Source organism: Dermacentor albipictus, chromosome 3 (assembly GCF_038994185.2).
Source record: "Dermacentor albipictus isolate Rhodes 1998 colony chromosome 3, USDA_Dalb.pri_finalv2, whole genome shotgun sequence".
NCBI lineage: Eukaryota > Metazoa > Arthropoda > Arachnida > Ixodida > Ixodidae > Dermacentor > Dermacentor albipictus.
The window spans coordinates 153,824,635-153,845,479 of NC_091823.1; the positions used below are offsets into that span (position 1 = coordinate 153,824,635).

The 20,845-nt window shown below is 46.7% G+C and overlaps 1 protein-coding gene across 3 annotated transcripts in view; it reads right to left on the bottom strand.

Annotated features, from left to right (window-relative positions):
- Positions 1 to 20,845, bottom strand: part of LOC135920012 (galactosylgalactosylxylosylprotein 3-beta-glucuronosyltransferase S-like) — a 166,689-nt gene that overhangs the window by 129,724 nt on the left and 16,120 nt on the right. For all 3 annotated transcript variants that reach the window (XR_011512952.1, XM_065454080.1, XM_065454079.2), the window contains exons 3-4: positions 17,943 to 18,163; positions 3,700 to 3,903 (exon numbers count right to left, since the gene is read on the bottom strand). Coding sequence is in view for 2 of the 3 variants with exons in the window: in XM_065454080.1 (XP_065310152.1) it covers positions 3,700 to 3,903; positions 17,943 to 18,163 (425 nt within the window). In the remaining variant the exon portion in view is untranslated. The remainder of the gene's footprint in view (positions 1 to 3,699; positions 3,904 to 17,942; positions 18,164 to 20,845) is intronic.

A 20,845-nucleotide genomic window follows, 5' to 3' on the forward strand; every position in this document is an offset into this window, starting at 1 on the left:
TAATTTTCGGAATGTCGGAATTTTCTTGAGGTGTACAATGCCCGAAGTCGTCTCTACACATGTGATATTAGTGGCGCCTTTTATTCTAACATCACCGAATGTTTCAAGAAGGCGTTCATATAAACCGCACTCCTACGAGATCTGTTTTGTACCGCCGGAACAACACATTCGTATGGTTCAGATATATTCACTTTCGGAGAGTGCGGGCGTTCCCCAGTCGGTAAGACACTTGGCTTCTGTACATGTGGTCCTAGGTTTTAAAGTCACCACCACCAACGTTTTTCTTTTGAAGTTTATTTTGTTCGATACATTAATATCTCCATAGCGATTCGTCTTACGTGACAGATGGACGGAAGTGCGGACGGGTTTCTTCCTTGTATCAGCACACATATGCTTACGCTTTTAAAATGGTTGTATGTGAGCCACTTATTATAATAGCGATAGAAGGATATACGTTGTACGGTTAAACCTTCTGTGTAGGCTTGAGAAGTTAGAGATCGGACTAAGGAAATAATAAATCAACAGCTCTTACCGCCTATCAAGTCCGCGTATAAGCGCTTCCAGGAAAGAGGGATATAAATAGATTATAAGAGAAGAGATCATACGTGCATTGTGAAAATATGTTTGAGTGCCATGCTCATGGGATCCAATCGTAACTGCAAGACGCTGATTGCGAAACAAGGCAAGCTGTGTAGATGTTTTCATCTCTCTGGACACTGTTGTCCCGCCAAACTACGTGCCCAAAGTGGCGTGGCCTGTCAGAGCTTCTTTTCTTAAAAAATACAACTGTTTGGTAATGCATTACTGAAGTATATAATTGAACTAGGTGAGCGCTACTCCATTAAAAGAAAATATTCAATAAATAACAAAAACCAAAACAAGCAATGTTTGTAGGGATTTATGAACGAACTATATTAGTCTCCGCATTTTATTTTTCTTTGTTTTTCCACTCAATATCTCTATACAGTGGTATGGAAACGACCACACAAAGATTAAAAACGCTGCCGCTTTACTGCTCTGCTTTTTGGTATCTGTCAGGGCACGGAGTTCATTAACGGGTTTTCAAGATGCCTCTTTCGTCAGGTACGACAGTTCATTCCTTTAAATTGCCCACTAAAACACTTCTAAGAAATTAGCGTGGCAGCAAAACCTGGTTGCTTCAGCAAGTTTTTTTTGTTTCTTGCAAATTGGTCGTCTTGCGATGCAGATCGGCAATTACAGAGCATTGCTGTTTAAGTTGTAAAAAGTACATATTATTTCTGACGTGTTACACATTTTCTGGAAATACTTTATTTTAATTCAACATAGCCGTTTGATATGTTATTGCACTCCATGAACATGAAGTGCCAATTGAAACATTTTTAATCGTTAAACTGCATAGTTGGCGAAAGATGTACATGTTACACAACTGTGCTGAGCCAATTGCTTCTTAGAAATTTAAATTTAACGAAATAATCGCTCACAGCAAGGACACATACGACCTAACAAAGTTTCTACCTGATATACTATGGATTGATAGGTGACACTTCTAGCTTCACAATGTTAAATTTATATGTTGCACTTGTACACATTCTGCTTTCCCGGGCAACCATAACATCTGTAACACTGTATAATGTCTTCTGTATATGCGCACCTGTGATGAAACTATAAACTTGAACTTGAACAACAAACGCAAAAAAAGAACACGATGTAGCTTTCATGATGTGGATATCCGTATAAATGGTGTCCCGCGTAATCTGAGCCAAGATATAAAAAATGAAAGGCACGTCGGAATCCAATTGAACTGAACGCATACTATTCGCACTGGCCTATAATCACTCTGGTAATATTTCCCCATACCTCAGTAATTATTATGTTTAATAACTCAAAATTCTAATTATTAGCTGAAGACTCTAAGTACGGTACGCAGATTTGTAGAGCACCTTCAGAAACATCCAATCGAGTTGTTTCCGAGTTGGTCTCCCGTGGTCCTTTATTTTTCCTGGTTTCCAAAAAAAAGACCGCGCAATATAAGAAAAAGTACCACGTGACGCAGGGCTTGCGCAATAGTATCGTGCTGCTCTCAAGCGAACGTTCGGTGAACAATTTCGGCTGCATCGTGGCTGGTTATAGGGAAGCGCGAGGCCGTTTTTTGTCTCCTCGGCATCACTCGGCCAACAGCATGTATTTGCGCCGTCATCAGACGGGAGTTGTCCGTAAAGTTGCCTGCAAATCCCATAACACCCTGCCACTTCGTCGTCCTTGGTCACGACGCAGCCCACCTTGTTCACTGAACATCTGCTTGAGAGCAGCGCGGTACCACTGCGCAAGCGGTCCGTCCCGTGTCCTTCATACTTCGCGGACTTTCTTTGCAGCCCGCAAAAGAAGACATGAGACGTAAAGCAAACAGCTCGATTGGTGGTTTCTTAACGTCATCTACAAATCTGCGTATGATACGTCGAGCCTTGAGCCTATAATCAGAAAGTTGGGTAATTAAACTTAATATTCTGTTATGCGGAAAACAAAAAAAAATGTCTGAGTTACTATAGGCTATTGCGACTAGTATGCAGTCGGTTCAATTTGCTTCAGACGCACCTTTCATTTGTAAAGTGTTGGCTCAAGTTACGTGGGACACCCTGTACATTATTGGCATCGAAACTTTTGCAATGCTTTCTTGGAACTCCTGCACTGACATAGCCAACCAACAGTTTTGATAATACTGCAGTTGGTTGTAACTGGCTTTGAAGACAACGACAATTCACTATCACCGACAGTAGCTCAATAGCTGATTGCTACTAAATGCGTTTGTGATTCATGTCATTCTTATGTTATATTGCTAAAGTAACCAGAAAACATTAGCACGATTGCTAAAAAAAAAAAAACAGTGCCGCGAAGTAATGAATGTTCTTACAGATAAAATTAGCCTAAAAAGAGACTGTGATGTACAAAATACTCAGATTTAAAGCAAAATATTTTTTATGCTGCTTCATTTCCTTAAAAATCTGCCATCCGATTGCTCCATAGATTACATATGTTAATTTCGTAACGATTAAAACTTGCAAATAACCAGGTGGTAGCAGCTACGACAATATAAATACATGCGAACGCGTTATTATGACGAGTACACATACACTAATCAGAGTAAAATACCCTTCATGCAAGGGGCAACACCCAGGGCAACTACGCTATCATATTTTAATATGCATGTTGAGCACACTCTGGGTGTTCACCTGTGCTATTGCGAGTTTCTAGCACACTCTCGTAATATGACGCATTATGACTATATAATCAGTAAACGGGTGTACAAACTTCAAAAACACGCGTCTTTTACTTTAATATAGAACTTTTACCTAAGTGCATGGCCACGAGCCTCACATTTGCGACGCAAGTGCTTCGCACAGCCTCCCTCGAAGCTGAGACCACGCTGCCAAAGGCGCGTCTGTCAATGCACGAGTCTAAGCAATGGGCGCGCATATGTGCTCGCGTGCGTGCGTGGGAGAATATAAAAAATCGTGAGTGCCTTTTGTGAGTGTGGGATTATATGTGGTGTTAAGTGGCGCAACGGTCAGATATGTACAAAGACCGCCATATCTATGTGTGTTGAATTATGGCTTCAGTGTCGTAAGAAACTCGAGAAATTGGTAGAGAGAACGTGAGAAGCGGGTGAGATCGCTAATTACCACAGAAATATAGCGCCATCAGAACCAACGTTGTCATTACCTGGTCGAATAGGCGGTGGTCGTACGAGTTGTCGTCATCGGCGAAGTACAGGACCGAAGGCAACACGGCATTGGCTCGCAGCCACGCTATCGCCCTCAGGCGAGGGGCGACTCCCTTGCCGTGCTTCGCTTGCCGAAATTGTGAGGGTGTCCGACTGGTTAGCTGAACTCCAGCCAGCCCCGAGCGGCGCATTATGTTCCGTACCTGCAGTAGACAACGCATTATTTACAGTCATCAGCCTAATTGGCTGCCCATTTACTGTGGGAAGGTACTCACTCATGGTGATTTTGTGTTTTATTGCTTTATTTTGAGGCGTATTAGTAGCAGCAGACATAGGGATACATAAAATTATGATGTTATCTTTAATGTTTAAAATCTAGTTGAAGCAGAAAAATATTGTTTAGAAACTTTTACTGAGCTCGTTCCTGAATTTCCTATTCGCCTGAATAAGCGTGAATGAAAAAAAAGTGGATTACATGTGTACTTAAATACAAATAAAAAAAATATTATATACATATTATGTGCCATACTTCTGGTTTTCAATTTCTGCCTGTTCACGCCAAAAAATTTCATACAAATTTGAATATAAGTATAATAACACGTGTACTTGTTTACCTTTTCCGGGTGGCCACTTGTCATAGCCTAACAAATGTTATCCCACAGCGCAGGACACACCTGCATGTATCGAAAATTTCTGGAATGTTATCGATGATTCCACCGCTGTCTGTCACCGAACCTTGTGTAATCTGATTGCATGTATGCACGACGCCAATTGTGTAGAACTTTGTGGAAGACACACGGGTCCCAGTGATTACTCTGGAACATTCGATGACTGATCTATAAAAGCCGACGCGCTTGACCCGCTGATCAGGTTTTGACGATCGTTGTTTGTGTGTTCGCCGCTTTCGGCGTTCTTCAAGTGTAGGCTGTTTTTCTTGGCGCAGGTTTCCCCATTAAAAGTTCGTTTCGTCTTTCACAGTACTGCTACTGTGTTCTGTATGCGTCACTACCACGTGACCATATTAGCCTTAGCGATGCTCATGAAATGCAGAAAAGCAGTGGCGGAGCATCACGAATGTGAAAACACGTACGCGCCGAACATGCCAGGAGTTTTTTTTATTCTTCTCAGCAAGCACTTAGTTTCTTCCTTTCTGCAGACGGATTCGTGGCAGTCACCACATGCCCGCGCAAAGTATCACGTGCGTATACGCGGGGCTCTTCACGCAATAGTCGCATTGTTGAGAGACCGAGATGCAACATTTAAACTTACGGTGATGTTACTGGTATTTGGCCTATGAGGGTGCTTAGTGCACTGCCAGGTTATATGTATTAGGGTAGGTATGCCACCGCACCAAGAGCAGTTGGACCTTTAACGAGTGGGATACATGGCGTTTAGCAATTTTAGGTGCGGCAATACCCCGATCTGTATTTTACGCCAATCGGCGGCCCCTTCCCCATTAAGTTGCGGGTGAGAAGGCGGGTATTTTCTGCGGACTCTGCGCTGATGAGAAAGGATGGCTTTGGCATTTAAATTGGTGGAATTTTGTGAGGGATAGTGCGGGTGGTTGGGGTTAGAAGAGGACGCCGACGCTCGGTTAGTGAACCCTAGAGCTAACGCGTTAGCCTTTCCGTTCCCCTGTACCCCCGCGTGGCCCGGGCACCAGGGTAGGCGATGATGTTGGTTGAAGGATTTGGGGGTTACCGCGAGACTAGCCACAGTCACGTGCCCCTTGAGAAACATGCGACATGTCTCCTGGGAGTCCGTGACCACGACCGCTTCCCTTTGCGAACGCTCCGCGTGAGCGAGTGTGATCGCCACTGCTAATATTTGAGCCGAGGTGTGGGATACCACCATGACCAACGTGCTAATTTACTGCTGGCTAATCGCGTTCACGACTGCCAGGGCGTACCTCCTTTGCTAGCACTGCCCTGTCGCCTCTGCATACAGAGCTGCGTTCATGTAGCATGTGTTGTACCTATAGTTATTACAATAGAGCAGTGGGAGGCACAGCTTGCCCGCTCCGACCTAGCAGGACAAAAGTCCTTAATTAGCCATGTCAGACAGGCGGCATAGGCCAGTGGGGCGCTGGACTGAAAGGCTCCGACCACCCCTCCTTCAAATCTTTTCCATTGCAACAAAGTTTCTATCTATCTATCTATCTATCTATCTATCTATCTATCTATCTATCTATCTATCTATCTATCTATCTATCTATCTATCTATCTATCTATCTATCTATCTATCTATCTATCTATCTATCTATCTATCTATCTATCTATCTATCTATCTATCTATCTATCTATCTATCTATCTATCTATCTATCTATCTATCTATCTATCTATCTATCTATCTATCTATCTATCTATCTATCTATCTATCTATCTATCTATCTATCTATCTATCTATCTATCTATCTATCTATCTATCTATCTATGGTGATGTTAGCAGGGCTAATCGCCTGGTAGCGCTTAATAATTATTGTGTAATGCAGTGGTGAGAAACCTTCACTAGCATCCTCGTACTCCATTATAACACTCGACCAGATTCTCTCTAAAAGCAAGCTGACCCATAGGTATACTAACGTTGAAATGATGCCGTAACCTTCGCGTGCTTCGTACAGTGTTGTGCCGCAATGAATAAGGGCGTTTGCAGAAGCTGTGTAATAACGCTAACAGATCAGACAGCTAGCCATGATTCCGTGCAAGGTCGGTCTGCAATCAACTGTGGGCTCTTATGCAAGTGAAAACCCTGAGATGTCCCGGCCATACTTAGTGTAGTCTTCAGCCTGGAGCTTCTTTTCTCAAAATACGATGTACGTATGCTATCGACAGGCTAACGTACAAAAGCAAACGAGTGGAAAAAATAACATAACAATCGACATTCTTCAAACAAACCAATTAAAAGAATACGTGATCTTGAGCAGATTATGACATTTGAGGCATAATAAAACCTGCAGGAATGCCGGAATCAAAGTGTAGGTAACCCGACAGATGCTCAGGCGTTTTCACAGTGTGGTACCATTTTATTCACGTGGGTTATTCTTGTCGTCCTTCAGACTCTCAGCAAAAAACATCATATTATAGACAGGAACCGCTTTTCACGTATAGTAGGCTTGACCATGTCATGTTCTATCACATCTCTTATATTTTCATACCTTCTGTGTATACATGTTCAACAAGCACTTATTCTGCGCATCCAGTGAATAAACCCCAAGTTGTTAGCGCGCTCTGTGCACGTGTCGTTCTTCTGAGTCTGGTTCCTTGTGTTCTCTGGCACTGTTTTACTACGGACATGATCCAATTAGCCCGAAAATGCGTATTGACTACCACTGAAACCTATGAAGCCTAGATGAACAAAGAACAAAATAGGCGCAGTGGGATTGGGGGACTGCCAGAAGCACTGTATGTAGGGCAGTCTGAGCGACACTTCTTACCAAATCTTTATTTTTCTAGAGCTGCGTATGCGCCTAATATTACCAGATTTGGAAAGAACTAAGCGTAGGTCAGTAATCAACGTAATGTTAAAATACACCTTTAATAAAACAGCGATGGCTCTTCCCGGCCACACCATCAATGTTCACACTCTCCTAACGAGGCTTCCGCATTCTTAATTTTGAAACATATAGCTCGATACCCCCACCCACAAAATGAACTTAGGTTTGTGATTGTTGACACCGAAATTGCGCATGAATGCGCTATTGCAATCCTGTTGATCTTTAGGCACTATATTGACGTGAAGTAAGCTGCCCTCTATGACTCACGACTGCCAGATGTCAACTGCCCACTACAGGCACCGATCGCCAGAGAGAAGACGACGAAGGCCGCAGTTGTGCACAGGTTGCTTTTTTTGGGGGGGGGGGGGGGGGGCGTAGCGCTGTCGGCCATCATTAAGGAAAGCTGTTCAGTTTCGACGAGCCCGTCTAAGTTATCTTCGTGACATGTTACTGGTGGCGGTGCTGGTTACATGCTACAATTGCCTGACACGCAGCGTACATCTGACACGTCTCCTGTGAGTAGTCCGGGAGAGATTACCCCTGTACACGTACGTACCGGCCGCCGTCTGCATGCGTTACAACTTGAGCATGGTCTGTTGTCTGAGCTTATCCGGACAATGAAGCAGAGCTCAATCTTCTGCTGCGGCTGTTGTGCCAGCACAGTTCATCATCAACCAGCCGCAGACGCCAATAGCATTCAACGAAGTTGCTACTAAAGGCGTGGAAGGTAGGATAGACCATTTCGAGTGCGTCGCCGAATGCAACGGATGAATCGAAGAGCGCAAGCGACGCAACGTGTACTTCGTGCTCCAAGAGTCTGCGAGGACGTGTTTCCATACCCATGAAGCGGCATTGTCTCCGTGGGATGAATTTCCATGGCAGCTGAGCGACACATGCACCAACAAGGACAGAAAGGAGACAGCGGAGTTGGCAATACAGGCAAGATTCCAAGCCCCAAACAAGAGCGTCACCACGTATGCTGAAGACGTTGCTCGGCTCTTCGGACGTGTGGATGCCTCACTATTCGAAAATAAGAAGGTCATATATCTGATGCGAGTTGTGAGGCAAGGATCTTTACAGGGCTTATTAGAAATCCGTCCACTTGACTTGCGGACTTCCTCACTGAAGCGACAGCAATGGACAGAGTTCTTCGCCAGTTTGCCAGACAATAGGACCGCAACTTGATGGAACTTTCCACTATACTGTGACTTCGCGAAACCACTTCCATGGCCTGCGTGAATTAATCAAAGGCCCTATAACGTAAAACTGTTCCAATGTGTTTCTATTCCAATCTCCTGACGTCAAATTTGCGCAACCACCGACGCAAGCACCAGGCGGTCTCCCGCAGAGTTGTCTGAACAGGCTTGTCAAACGCTCTCCTCGTTCATAGGAGGGCACTTTTGTTTGCTTGAAAAACGAATACCATTGCCTACACTGACCGGCTTGTCGTATCTAACGGGCTGACAAGAGGCGAGGAGAACGCTCAAGTGAAGAGGGATTCCCTGGGGCAGAGCATTTGCACTGAAAATCGATAACGGGGTGAAGAGGGTGGTGCCGGCGTCTGCGATTGGTCGGCTTTGCCTTAATTAGCTTGTGGTGGCTGGTCGAAAATCGCGGCGGCATGCAACGGAAGCTTAAGAATGACGCTAAAACTTAACCTCAGCAAAGAGTTGGCAGAATGAGGTGGTAAACGTGATGAAAGGGCTTGAAAACGTTACACGGCCACGCAAGAAATTTAATTATACGCAAATACACCCATGCTCTCCGGCAGGTGCGAGTATCCAGTGTCTCAGCGATCTGCGGCAGCCATCTTTTATTCCTTTCGGAAAGGGGCAGCCTGTGGCTTTTCCGAAGAAAATTCAGTATTGTTCGGCATAGTAATGCATCTTTATCGTGTACACGTCGGTTTGACGCGGTGAGTTTGCGCGGTTTTGTGACGTCCCGTGACAGGCAGGTGAAGTGGATGCAGCCCGAAAACTTGTTACCAATAGCCAAGGGCTAATGGCGAAAAAGGGTCGAATCAGAAAAAACTGTTTGTCTTTTTTCTGTCAAATCATGCATAATCAGTGTGTACAAATCATATCAGATGGGGAGGTATCGCGGTTTTCGTGACGTCGCGTGACAGAGAGGTGAAGTGGGCGCGGTCGAAAAACGTTTTTGACCAATCATGGACGGCTCATAGCAGAATTGGAATAGAAAAGTTTGGAATAGTTCTATGCTATAGCGCCCCAGGGCTGTGGTAAGAGAAGAGCTCCAGAGATTGCAGGATACCAATGCGGTGACAGCGCGAATTTCTGTGGCAGCGATAGTTACCCACGAGATTAGGCAAGTCATCCAATCTCCTGACAGCTACGATGTACCACAACGGCGAGAGCCAGTCCGAATGACTCAGGCGGACATGGTTCGACGACTGCCGCTGTGCGATCCCTCAAACGTCATGGGCCCCGTCCAACAGACAAGTTGCATTCAGGCGTCGTATTCCACCGTCCACCGAAAGTCGAGGCCCCAGAAAAGCGACGCCTGGCGGGCTCCTGACGTCAGGCCGCTTTGCTTTCATTGCGGAGAGGTTGGTCACGTCTACAGGTTGTGTCCCTATCGGCTCGTGGGCCTCCGTGGGTTCCATCCAGGTGCTCCTCGTCAACGACCTGATGAGCACCTTGTGGAGATAGAGAACTTCATCGCGCGTCATGATTATTCATTCAAGCAGCGAAGGCACGAGCCCCATTCATCATTGCCCATATACCTATCGCCTAGTGTCCCGTGTTTCCACGTGACGTTCGTAGGTATCGTCCAGCCAGCCCTACAAACCTGGAACACTGAGTCAAGTGACCTCCGAAGGTAAGGCCACTGATGCCGAGCGCATAAAATCTCCTCCATCAGCACAAGAACGACGACGACAGTGAACCGACGCTCAGGCACATTCCGATGATCAACGACAAGTTCTAACTGGTTACCATCGATGACGGAGAAGTCACAGTTTTAATTGGCACTGGTGCGGACGGCTCAGTTATAAGCAGAGAGCTTGCGCTATACTTAAACCTATTTCACAGTCGACTGGGTCACAGATTCATACTGCTGCAGATTATCTACTAATAGCCGTTGGCAGCTGCACTGCTCGAATAAGTATTCGCGCCGTTACGTACGTCGGGGTCTTCATTATTCTGCCCAGTTGCTAGGGGGACTTGATAATTGGCATGGACTTTCTACGGGCGAATGGAGCCATATTTCACCTGGAAAAATCGAGTGTGACGTTCTCTGCGGCAAAAGCCATGGCAAGCGACGCTAGCAACGAGAACTATACTGAAAACGCCTTGCGCATCGTCGATGACAGCATAGCGGTACCACCAAGAAGCTACCCACTGACCATGATATCATGCAACGCATTGGACGGCTATGAAGGCATCGTCGAGGCAAACATTCCGTTAATGCTTACACGGAACATGTGCATTGCACGGGGCATCGTACAGCTTCAGAACGGACACTCATTAGATCCTGCTGACCAACTTCAGCAACGAATATCAGAACTAACCGATAGGCACAGCTGCCGCTCTCCTCCATGAAATTGCTGCCCTGACGGATGCCGCCTTGCCCGGAACTGTTTCGAGTAATTCATGGAAAGCGGCCAACCTCAACGATCACATTCAGATTAACTCCGGCTTATTGGGAGGACAGAAAGAGCAACTACTCGACCTTGTCTATTACTTTGCCAGTTCTCTACAGCGTCTAAAGTACAGCGCACCTCCGTAATGAAACATCGAATTTCTACGGACGACTCAGCACGCCCTGTTCGAGCCAGTGTCTCGTTTCATTTACGGAAAAGGGAGTGATAAAGCGCCAAGTTCAAGACATGATCAATAATGACGTGATTCAGCCACCCATAGGTCCATGGGTGTCCCCCGTCTTGTTAGTTAAAAAGACGGACAACACACTACGCTTCTGTGTAGACTATCGACGGCTGAACCATGTAATTAAAGACGATGTTCATCCTCTGCCATGGATTGGCGCCGCTCTCGAGTGTCTACGCCACGCCCAATTTTTCATCTGTTTAGATATTAAGTCAGGGTACTGGAAGATCGAAGGAGATGAGCGTAACCGTGAAAAACACAGCATTTGTGACACCTTACGGATTATATGAATATAAAGTCCTCCCCTTCAGCCTGTGTTCCGCGCCTTCCACATTTCAGCGGATGATGGACACTGTTCTCTCTGGACTGAAATGGCAGACATGATCAGTCTACTTAGATGACGTTGTGGTGCTTTCGAGAACATTTTATGAACATCTAGAATGACTCAAGCACGGACTCATCGCAATCAGCGAAGCAAATCTGACTATCAAGGCTGAGTAAGACCATTTTGGCTTTCAGGAGCTCAAGTTTCTCGGACACCTAGTGAGACGCCATGGTGTTCGGCCACAACTCTAGAAGGTAGCTGCCGTCGTAGAGTTCCGGCGTCCAATTGACAAGAAGGCAGTGCAATGCTTCATAGGTATCTGCGCTAACTATGGTCGTTTTGTCGAAGCATATTCAAGGATTGTCGAAACAATAGCTGAGCAAGAAGCAACCTTTACAGAATTGTCGAAGTGGCTGCAAACAGCCCCCGTTCTCGCGCATTTCGACGGCAATGCTGACAGCGAAATTCACACAGACGCACGCAACGTTGGGCTCGTCCAGTGACAAGACGGCTCCGAAATAGTAGTAGCCTACGCGAGCCGCAGTCTGAAAAAGGCGGAGGTCAACTATTCCATGATTGAAAAGGAGTGTCGTGCCGTCGTTTCGGCCATGGGCAAGTGTCAATCCTACCTCTACGGCCGACCTTTTCTAGTAGTAATTTACCACGACTCACTCTGCTGCCTTGCGGGTCTCAGGGACCCCTCAAGCCGCCTCGCTCGTTGAAGTTTCCGCCTTCAGGAGTAGGACATCACAGCGGTTTATCGATCCGGACAGAATCGCCACGACGCTGACTGTCTCTCACGTGCACCTATACATTTGAAGCCAAGTTACTTAGAGCAAGACTTCCCTTTTCTTGGTGTAGCAGGCACTGTCGGGATGGCTCATCTCCAAAGTGTAGACAGTACATTGCTTCCCTCATCCTATACCTTCAGGAAGCCATCGTTGTTTGCCCACGACCGATGTCATGCGGACTGACTTCGTACTACCTCCGCAATAGCGCTCTCCATAAAAATAACTTCGAAAACAGCCAAGAAACGTTTATTCTCGTTGTCCAATTTCACTGCGCGAAAAAGTGTTTGAAACGTGTCATGACGACCCGTGTTCTGGACCCTTAGGCTTCGACAGTACCTTAGCGCGCATACGCCAGAAATATTACTGCAGTCAGCTGTTCTCGTCCGTTCAGTGCTACATGAGAAGCTGCCGTGATTGTCAGCGGCACAAGGTTCCACCTTTGAAACCCTCTGGTATTCTGCAACCCCTTCTCCAGCACCGTTTCAACAGGTAGGAATAGATCTTCTCAGTCCATTCCCTACGTCGTCCGCAGGCAACAAATGGACAGTCGTCGCAACGGACCACCTAACGTGGTACGCAGAAACAAACACTGTACCCCGCGGAACCTCTACAGAAGTCGTCACGTTCTTTGTTCATGACATCGTAATTTGTCACGGGGCTCCTTCAGTCCTAATAACAGATCCAGGGACTGTATTTACTGCTGACTTAATCCAGAAGATCGTCACACTGATCCTCACGAACCTACGGAAAACTACGGCCTATCACCCACAAACAAATGTATTTACATATCGCCTCAATAAAACTATAGCCGTTATGATCTCCATGTACGTTGGCGTGGAGCACAAGTTATGGGACCAAACTCTACCATACGTGGCATTCGCATACAATATTGCTGTTCAGAAAACCACCAGATTCACACCATTTGAACTGTTTTTTTAGGCGCTGCGTAACAACACCTTTAGACGCCGTGCACCCCGGTAGACAACGAAATAAAAAGCAGCAATGCTGACGACTTCGCCCAGAAGGCCAAAGAGGCTCGACAGCTTGCTCGCAACCACCACCAGCTGAAGCCCGCCAATACAGCAGCGGCTGATGGACCATCCAGCATAAACCCGGCGACCACGTTTGGTTGTGGACACCCATCCGTCATCAGTAGCTGTCGTAAAATTCATTGCGCAGATACTTTGGCCCACTAGAAGTGTTTATTTGGCAGAGCTCGCAGCAGTGCAACGTCAACGGTCACGACAGTGACCACTTCTAAGCACAAGAGCCGTTGCTGAGCCAGAGCGCTCGACTCACTATCGTTTTGATCCACTAGCACCGAACCCACCAGTGTCTCTCTTCTACGTTACAATCGCTCCTGGGAGCGATAAGAAAGCCCCCCGGTGATCTAACAGCTCGCCACGATGAGCTGGTCGTGATAAGTCTTTTGACAGTTGACATGGACAATGTCTCGTCCACGGTGGCGCATGTCTGAAGATGGCTCGACTGGTTCTATTACATAGTTGACAGGAGACGCGCGTTCTAGGACAAAATAAGGGCCTTCATACTTCGGAACTAGTTTCGAAGAGAGGCCAGAGCTAGCGAAAAGGCCAGAGAGTCACATGAGCCCTCCCGCATTGAAGGTAACCGTGAAAGTTACGTCACCGCAAATGCTCCTCTGGCGCTCTTGATCTTAGGAAGTAAAGGCCCGCGCGAGGTCGCAGTACTCTTCTGCATGTCTTACCGTGACAGAAATTGGCACGCACTCGGGTGCATGCGGCCGGCACGGCACAACTGTGTCGATAGTGTGCGAAGGGTGCCGACCATATAGTAAGAAATAGGGTGAAAATCCAGTTGTGATCTGTGTAGCGGTGTGACACGCGTAGGTTACGAAGGTTAGGGTGGCGCCCCAGTTCGGGTTGCCGGAGGCGTCGTACATTATATCCATGACGCCGAGCTTACGGTTGAAGCATTCTGGGAGACAATTCGTTTGAAGTTGGTATGCCGGGGTTGTGCGATGAACAACGTGGCACTCTTTGAGAATGGATTCAACTACGTCTGACAGGAAGACACGTCCGCGATCGCTGAGCAGTTCTAGAGATGGGCAATGCCACAGATTGAATTCACGGAGCAGCTGTTTGCTAACGTCGTGCGCTGTAGCTGCCGGTAGGGCGGCCGTTTCGGCGTATTCTGTGAGGGTATCGACTGCAACAATGGCCCAGCGGTTACCAGCTGATGCCAAAGGCAGTGGTCGATACACATCAATTCCGAAGCGGCCGAACGGCCGGTTGGGGCAGGGTAGGGTTTGCAGCCCAGCTGACGAGAGCTAGGGGGAAGGTTTCTGCCGCTGTTGGTCGGGGCATGAGCGAATGAACTTTTGAACGTAGTTGTACATTCCTCGCCAGCATTAGCGTTGTCAGAGGGGCTGGTACGTTTTGAAAAGTTCCGTGTGTACACACTGTGGATCAGAGGGGAAGAATGCGGAGATTTTAGAACGCAGGCTTCGAGGTACTACTAATAACCACTGGCGGGCGTCAGACGTGTAATTGCGTCGGTGAAGCAGGTTGTCGCGAATGGCGAAATGGCGAGTTTTACGGCGCAACGAAGGAGTGGTTGGCTGTGATGACGGATCAGTAAGGAAGTCTATGATGGCGGCAATCCAGGGGTCCATGCGCTGCTCGGAAGCAATGGTCACAATGCCGATGCAAGAAACGTCAAGTTGGGATAGTGAGTATCAGGCATTGTCATATCAGGCAAGGGAGAACGTGCGAGGGCGTCAGCGTCAGCATCCTGGCGTTTGTTGCGATACAGTACGCGTATACCCTAATCCTGCAAGCGAAGTGGCCAGCAAGCGAGACGGCCTGACATCAAATTGGTGACCGTACAAATAGGGCCGGAACTTAGTAAGCGCTCAGATAATCGCCAGGCATTCTTTTCCTGCGAAGTTGTAATTGGTCTCGGCTTTCGTAAGCGTACGGCTTGCATATGCCGCATCATATGCAGGAAATCCAGGTTTTCAATGCGCTAGGACAGCGTCTAGGCCAACACCACTGACATCTGTGTGTACCTCAATAAGTGCCGTTGGGTCGTAGTAACGCAAAATGGGAGTGTACGTCAGCAAACGTTGGAGCTTTGCGAACACTTCGTCGTACTCGGACGACCCCGAATGGAGGGGTCCATTGCTTCCAAGGAGCTTCGTCAGGGGCAATATGACACGGCGAAATTAACAATGTACCACATGAAGTATAGGAACACAAGCCTACGAAAATGCGCGGTTCTTTGACGGGCGTCGGCTTAGGGAATTCGGCGACGGCACGAAGTTTGGCTGGATCGGGAAGGATTCCATCCTTCGAGACGACGTAACCTAATATCGTGAGGTGCCGTGCTGCAAATCGGCGCGTCTTTAGGTTCAGTTGTAGGCCAGCGTTTCTTAGGTACGTGAAAACACCCCGGAGCCCATACAACCCGTACGCAGCTCGTACAAGATCGTCAGGCGACACAGCGACGTGAATTACGAAGTCGTCCCTCAGAGCAATACTATAAGCCCGTGTTGACGACGGCCACGATCAGATATTTTCCACGTAGTGCAGGTCAAGTAGTCCTACGCCCTTTATTAATTTCAACCAGAAACCGCGAACCGGGATGGTCGCTTTTCGCGTGGGGAGTAATGACGCGAAGTAAGCTGCCCCCTACAGGGACCGATTGCCAGAGAGAAGACCACGAAGGGCGCAGTCGAGCGCGGGATTGTTTGGGTGTCGGCCATCATTAAAGAAGGTTGTCCTGTTTCTGTCATAGTTATCTTCGTGACAAAGACGAACCACTGAAGGTTCATTGTTCATTACTATACACTTATTTGAGCTGCCATAAATATGTCACATCAGAAGCCAAAACACACTGACACGAACGACAACATATGGAATTACTTGTGCCTAATAAATGAAATAAAGAAAAGGTAAATTAACGGGAATGAAAGTGGATGAAAAAAACTACTTGCCGCAGGTCGGGAACGGCCCCACAACCTTCGCATTTCGCCTGCGATGCTCCACCAATTGAGCTACCGTGGCGCCGTTTCCCCATCCACTTTCTTGTGTATTCATGTTTCCCAGTAGAACCCTGGGCATGTTAGCCAGAGCCACCATCCACAGAGCTTGGCGGCGGATGTAGAATATCCTTTGCTCTGCAGGCGTCATGAGAATGTGACTTTTTTTGGTGAAGGCAAACGGTCAAGAAACCCTTTTCCCCTGCCTCCTCGTTTAGAAATGACTAATAAAAATCGGGCCCCTCGGTTAACCCTCTTTCTCCCCGTTTTATACATATGTCATGACATTTGTTGTCATGGTTGTGCTATGCCCATGTTGCAGCTTGCGTTCTGCGTATGTGCGCTTTGGCAATCATAAACACACTCTCAGTATAAACAGATCGCAGCTCAGCTGTTCTATATCACCTGACCGTTCAGTCGCATAATATAGTAAGGAAACCGCGAAATTTCAAAAATTACAAGTGCATGCACATGCGAGCAAGCTTTCTGCAGATGGACGGACGGATCTATAAAACCGTGGATATCTTTAATATCGCCTTCGAAGAGGGAGGATGGTTTGTTACGCGAAGCTCGTGCTTCAGGTAGTTCCGATATGCCTGTTATCGGCTCCTAATATCCATCGTCATTGCTGGCGGTCCACTGTAGAATAAAGCATTTACTACTATAATAATAATCTTATTCACCATCGTAGCCGATGCCACAAAAGGAGAGCAAAACGTCGGAAACCCTTAAGTAGTCACCTTCTCTTTGAGCTAACCGAAGATGCATTGGCCAAACGTGTACTGTTCTTTTCACATTGTTTTTCCAAGATTTACGCCACCAATGCTCCAATAAATTCTTTTACCAAACACGATTCATTCTTTTCTTGCAATTATATGGACACTAAAGGCACATTTCTGCCGCCAGCGTTGGTGTCGGTCTGATGATCCGTATAAAGTCCAAGGGCAAGAAGACTGTCACCGTTCGGCCTACCCTGTATGTGCGAGGGAGAGCGTGCGAGGCGAGCCGACAATAGAGGCATAATGGGGCTCAGTCTCGTCTTCGCGAAAGAGACGAAACCAGCGAGGAAGTGCTCCGTCTTCCGTCGCGTGCGCGGCACCAAACCTTGAAAGGCACCAGTAGGAGGCGAGAGAAGGGGGCAGCGTTCTACTGCTTGTGCAACTGCGTAAACAGGTGCTCCACGCAGTCGCGCGGCTGTATCTTGGAAGCAATCTGCACCGGGGGTGGTGTCTTGGCGCTTCTACAGCTCGTAGCTTTCCGCGTACTGTGTGTTCTCAGCGCTCAGTTTGCGCTGAAGCGATAGGCAACATGAAAGCCACTTCACTCGCTGTTCCCGCCGTGCTTCCTAACACCAGCGTTTTGACAGCGAGTGTCCGCGGTGATCGTGTGTGACGTGTTCATGTTTGCTATGCGCACTGATACCATGCTCATTAATTTATTTAGCAAGCCACTTTTTACAACTTAACGCGGCCGATAAAAGTATTGTCCTTACTTCGTATAGAGGTCCGCTAATTTGCTGTTGCAATCGATGCTTCGCCTTTCGGGCGAAACTACGACCCTCTTTGTTTAATTAAAATTTTATTTAAAATATGCATATTGCACTGCAATGATTTTAAGGGCAGCGGGGAAAAAGCTTTGAAAATCGGTTTGAAGGATGTACGGAATAGTACTTTTTTCACGTCTATCCAATATCCTCCTTTCTTTATCCTGCAAGCGACTTGTCACTATATGCGAGATTTAGACTGACAGATTTTAAGGATACTCACCAGCAATGATGGTCTCTCGGCGTCCTCGACCACTACCCAGAAGATGCGGACTTCAGCCAACATGAGCGCCTGTGACAACCTGACCATGTCGGGGGCCTGGCTGGCGCGCCGGTACGTCGGTGTCACCACGTAGACCATTGGGCCTTCGGTGGAGGAGCGCGCATCGACGGCTTTGGAAACCCCGGTCTCGCACCACGACGACGGCAGGGGTACTACAGGCGCTGTACACAACAGAACTGCTAGTGTCGATAGGTAAAATGAATAGGATGCAATACAATATAATACAGTGCGAGTACGAGCTTATGGTTCCCATGACGTATACTTATCCGTTTTGAGGTCGGTCTATACTCAAAGCCACTGATATATGACCCGGCCGTTCGCGAAGTATGAGAATAGGAAAGGCAGACATCAGTATACGCAAACTCAATGTTGCCGTATAAAAATAACTGCAACAATAAAAACATTATTCTCGGCCCGTTTAAGCGTAGTCGTTATAGAGCAAGTCTTAGCCAATAGTGACGCTGAACATAAGGGAAGGCAACGGGCCTGTAGGAAACATCAATTAGAAACTTTCTGAATTAAGCTCTTGGCCTTCCACAAGTATAAAGAATGTACTATGATTCGGATCACAATAGTTCTAGAATTAGCAGTTCGCACCAGTCCCTGTGCACCGGCTCAGATATACCGTTTAAGATGTATTTATACTGACGTCAAGTGAAACAGCACACGTTCGCTTGGCAAGGTGCCCGTATGTATATCCGTGCGCAATGAAAAAAAAATAATAATACCCGGCGGCAACTACACATTCGGCAGTGAAGACACACTTAGCAAGTGCTTTGCGGTGAGATTGGTTGTGGATGTTTTTTTTTCATCTCAAACAAAAGGTACTGGAATTAGAATTTCTGATCACAAGCTGAGACGTTGGTGTGTGTAATGAGTGAACTCGAGTATTTTCACCTGGAGAACCTCGATGCCTAATTTTGGTATGACCCTCGGGGAAAAGGATTTATATATATGCGCTTGAATAGCGCTTAAAGTATAGCATCAGGTAAAAAGTGTAACAATTTATTTTGGCTGAAACCGTAGCCATGTTTACCCATATGAGTTGAAAATAAGCTAAATTTATCTCTTTCTTACTAAGGAAATGAACGTGACAAATTGTTAGATGTCAGTTATGACTATAGATGAAAGTAAAACACGAGGGAAATATCGCAAAACTAGATATGTAATTGCGCCTAGCTCTACAATTCAATCAAAATATTGTATCTGCAATCAACTTTTCTTTCTTCGCTGAAACATTAACGAGCACTTACGTCACCAGAACTTTTTTCAGCTAAATACTTTGGGGAAACCATACTCACACGATCAATAACTCAGCCAATTCTTTTCGAGAGATTTGACGATTACCACTTTTCAGATCTGGAATGTTTCGCTTGGAATGACCTTACGGTGATCAACAGCAACTCATCCGGTGTAGTCAACTATCAATGAAAGCAAGACAGTTGCTTTGTTTCTGGCGCCCGTTCTATTTTTTTTGCTTTCTTTTCAGACGTATGCCGATATTTTTGTTGCAAAATTGCGCCCTCTTAGCTGCTTGAGTAATTTCTCTTACTGTATTTTCGCCATTCATGGCTAGAATTACGCAGCAATCCAACTGCATCTGCCGTAACACATTCTGCGGCGGATTTCCACATGCACGTCTATCCTCCCCCTCGTTTAGAAAGCGTTGCCCATGCAGCTTCTCGCGTCCTGTAGTGTTCCGTGTAGCAGGGAAAGTTCCAGCGGGAGGCCTTTTCTGTCATTGTTGACGTTTACGCTTGTATGCTGCGTATTACCGCACCTCAATTCCAGATCCAAGTGAGAAGTTGACAGAAAGATATAGCATTGGGAAGTTATAAACAGGATGGAACAAGGAACGTCACTGGGGCCAACGTGGAGTGACCAGTTCTAGAATGGCGTTCAAGAATTAACGGTAATGCTTTTAGTATGTCAAGAAAACGCATTTGCCGTACTCTACAAGCTCTATATTAATGGGTTTCTGTTTGACGCGCGTCATTTGAACACCCTAATGAAAGCATAATAAGCCTACCCTGCAACGCCACTTTTGATGAGCAGCTGTCTAAATACCACCGCTTCATCCTCTTTAAAAAACAGAGATCATGTCCAACTGCTGATTTCAATGCCAGTTCCCTCATCAAAACAGTCTGTCACTCGTGCCATCAGACCGCGACCGCTGGCCTAGAAATGCCGCATAGCACACGTGACAGCTTCAATCCTGCGAGTGTGCGGTTTGAGATGCCAGGAACGTGGAATGGCAACAATTTACTGATAACAGTGAAAGAGACCGCTCTTCCAGTTGACAATACAATAAAGGTCTAAAGTTATGGGCCTGCAAAATAGGTCTATGCGATCGTTCTGTAGTTCATTCAAAATCAGACATGCGGAAACTCAATTCTCGAATGCTAGAGGGACCAAACTGGCTGCGAGTGGCAGGCCGCATTTTCTAAATCCTTCGTTGTGACGTTAGAACGTATGGACGCTGTGGCGTCGCATGCCTGATAACATGTCAGATGATTGAAAAGGAGAGCTCGCGTGCGCCGCAACCACAGTTGAGGTAGTAGTATGGACGGCGACAATTCTGATAAGCAGAAGGAGGCCTGGAATCAACGTTGGAACGGGATGAAGAGGAAACTAATCGCCCAGGAAACGGACGAACAGCGCGCCGAATGACCTGCTAAACGCCGCAACAGAGCTAGGCCACCAGACAAAGATGGAATTGCAATCAAGATTAAACAAGGCAAACCATGCTATGTCTTAGCTTCCGCTACGTATATCCTGGCATAGCCGAGCTAATCCACTGCCATTTCTTTTGTAAAGCCTCCGTTTTTGTGACGTTAGAACGT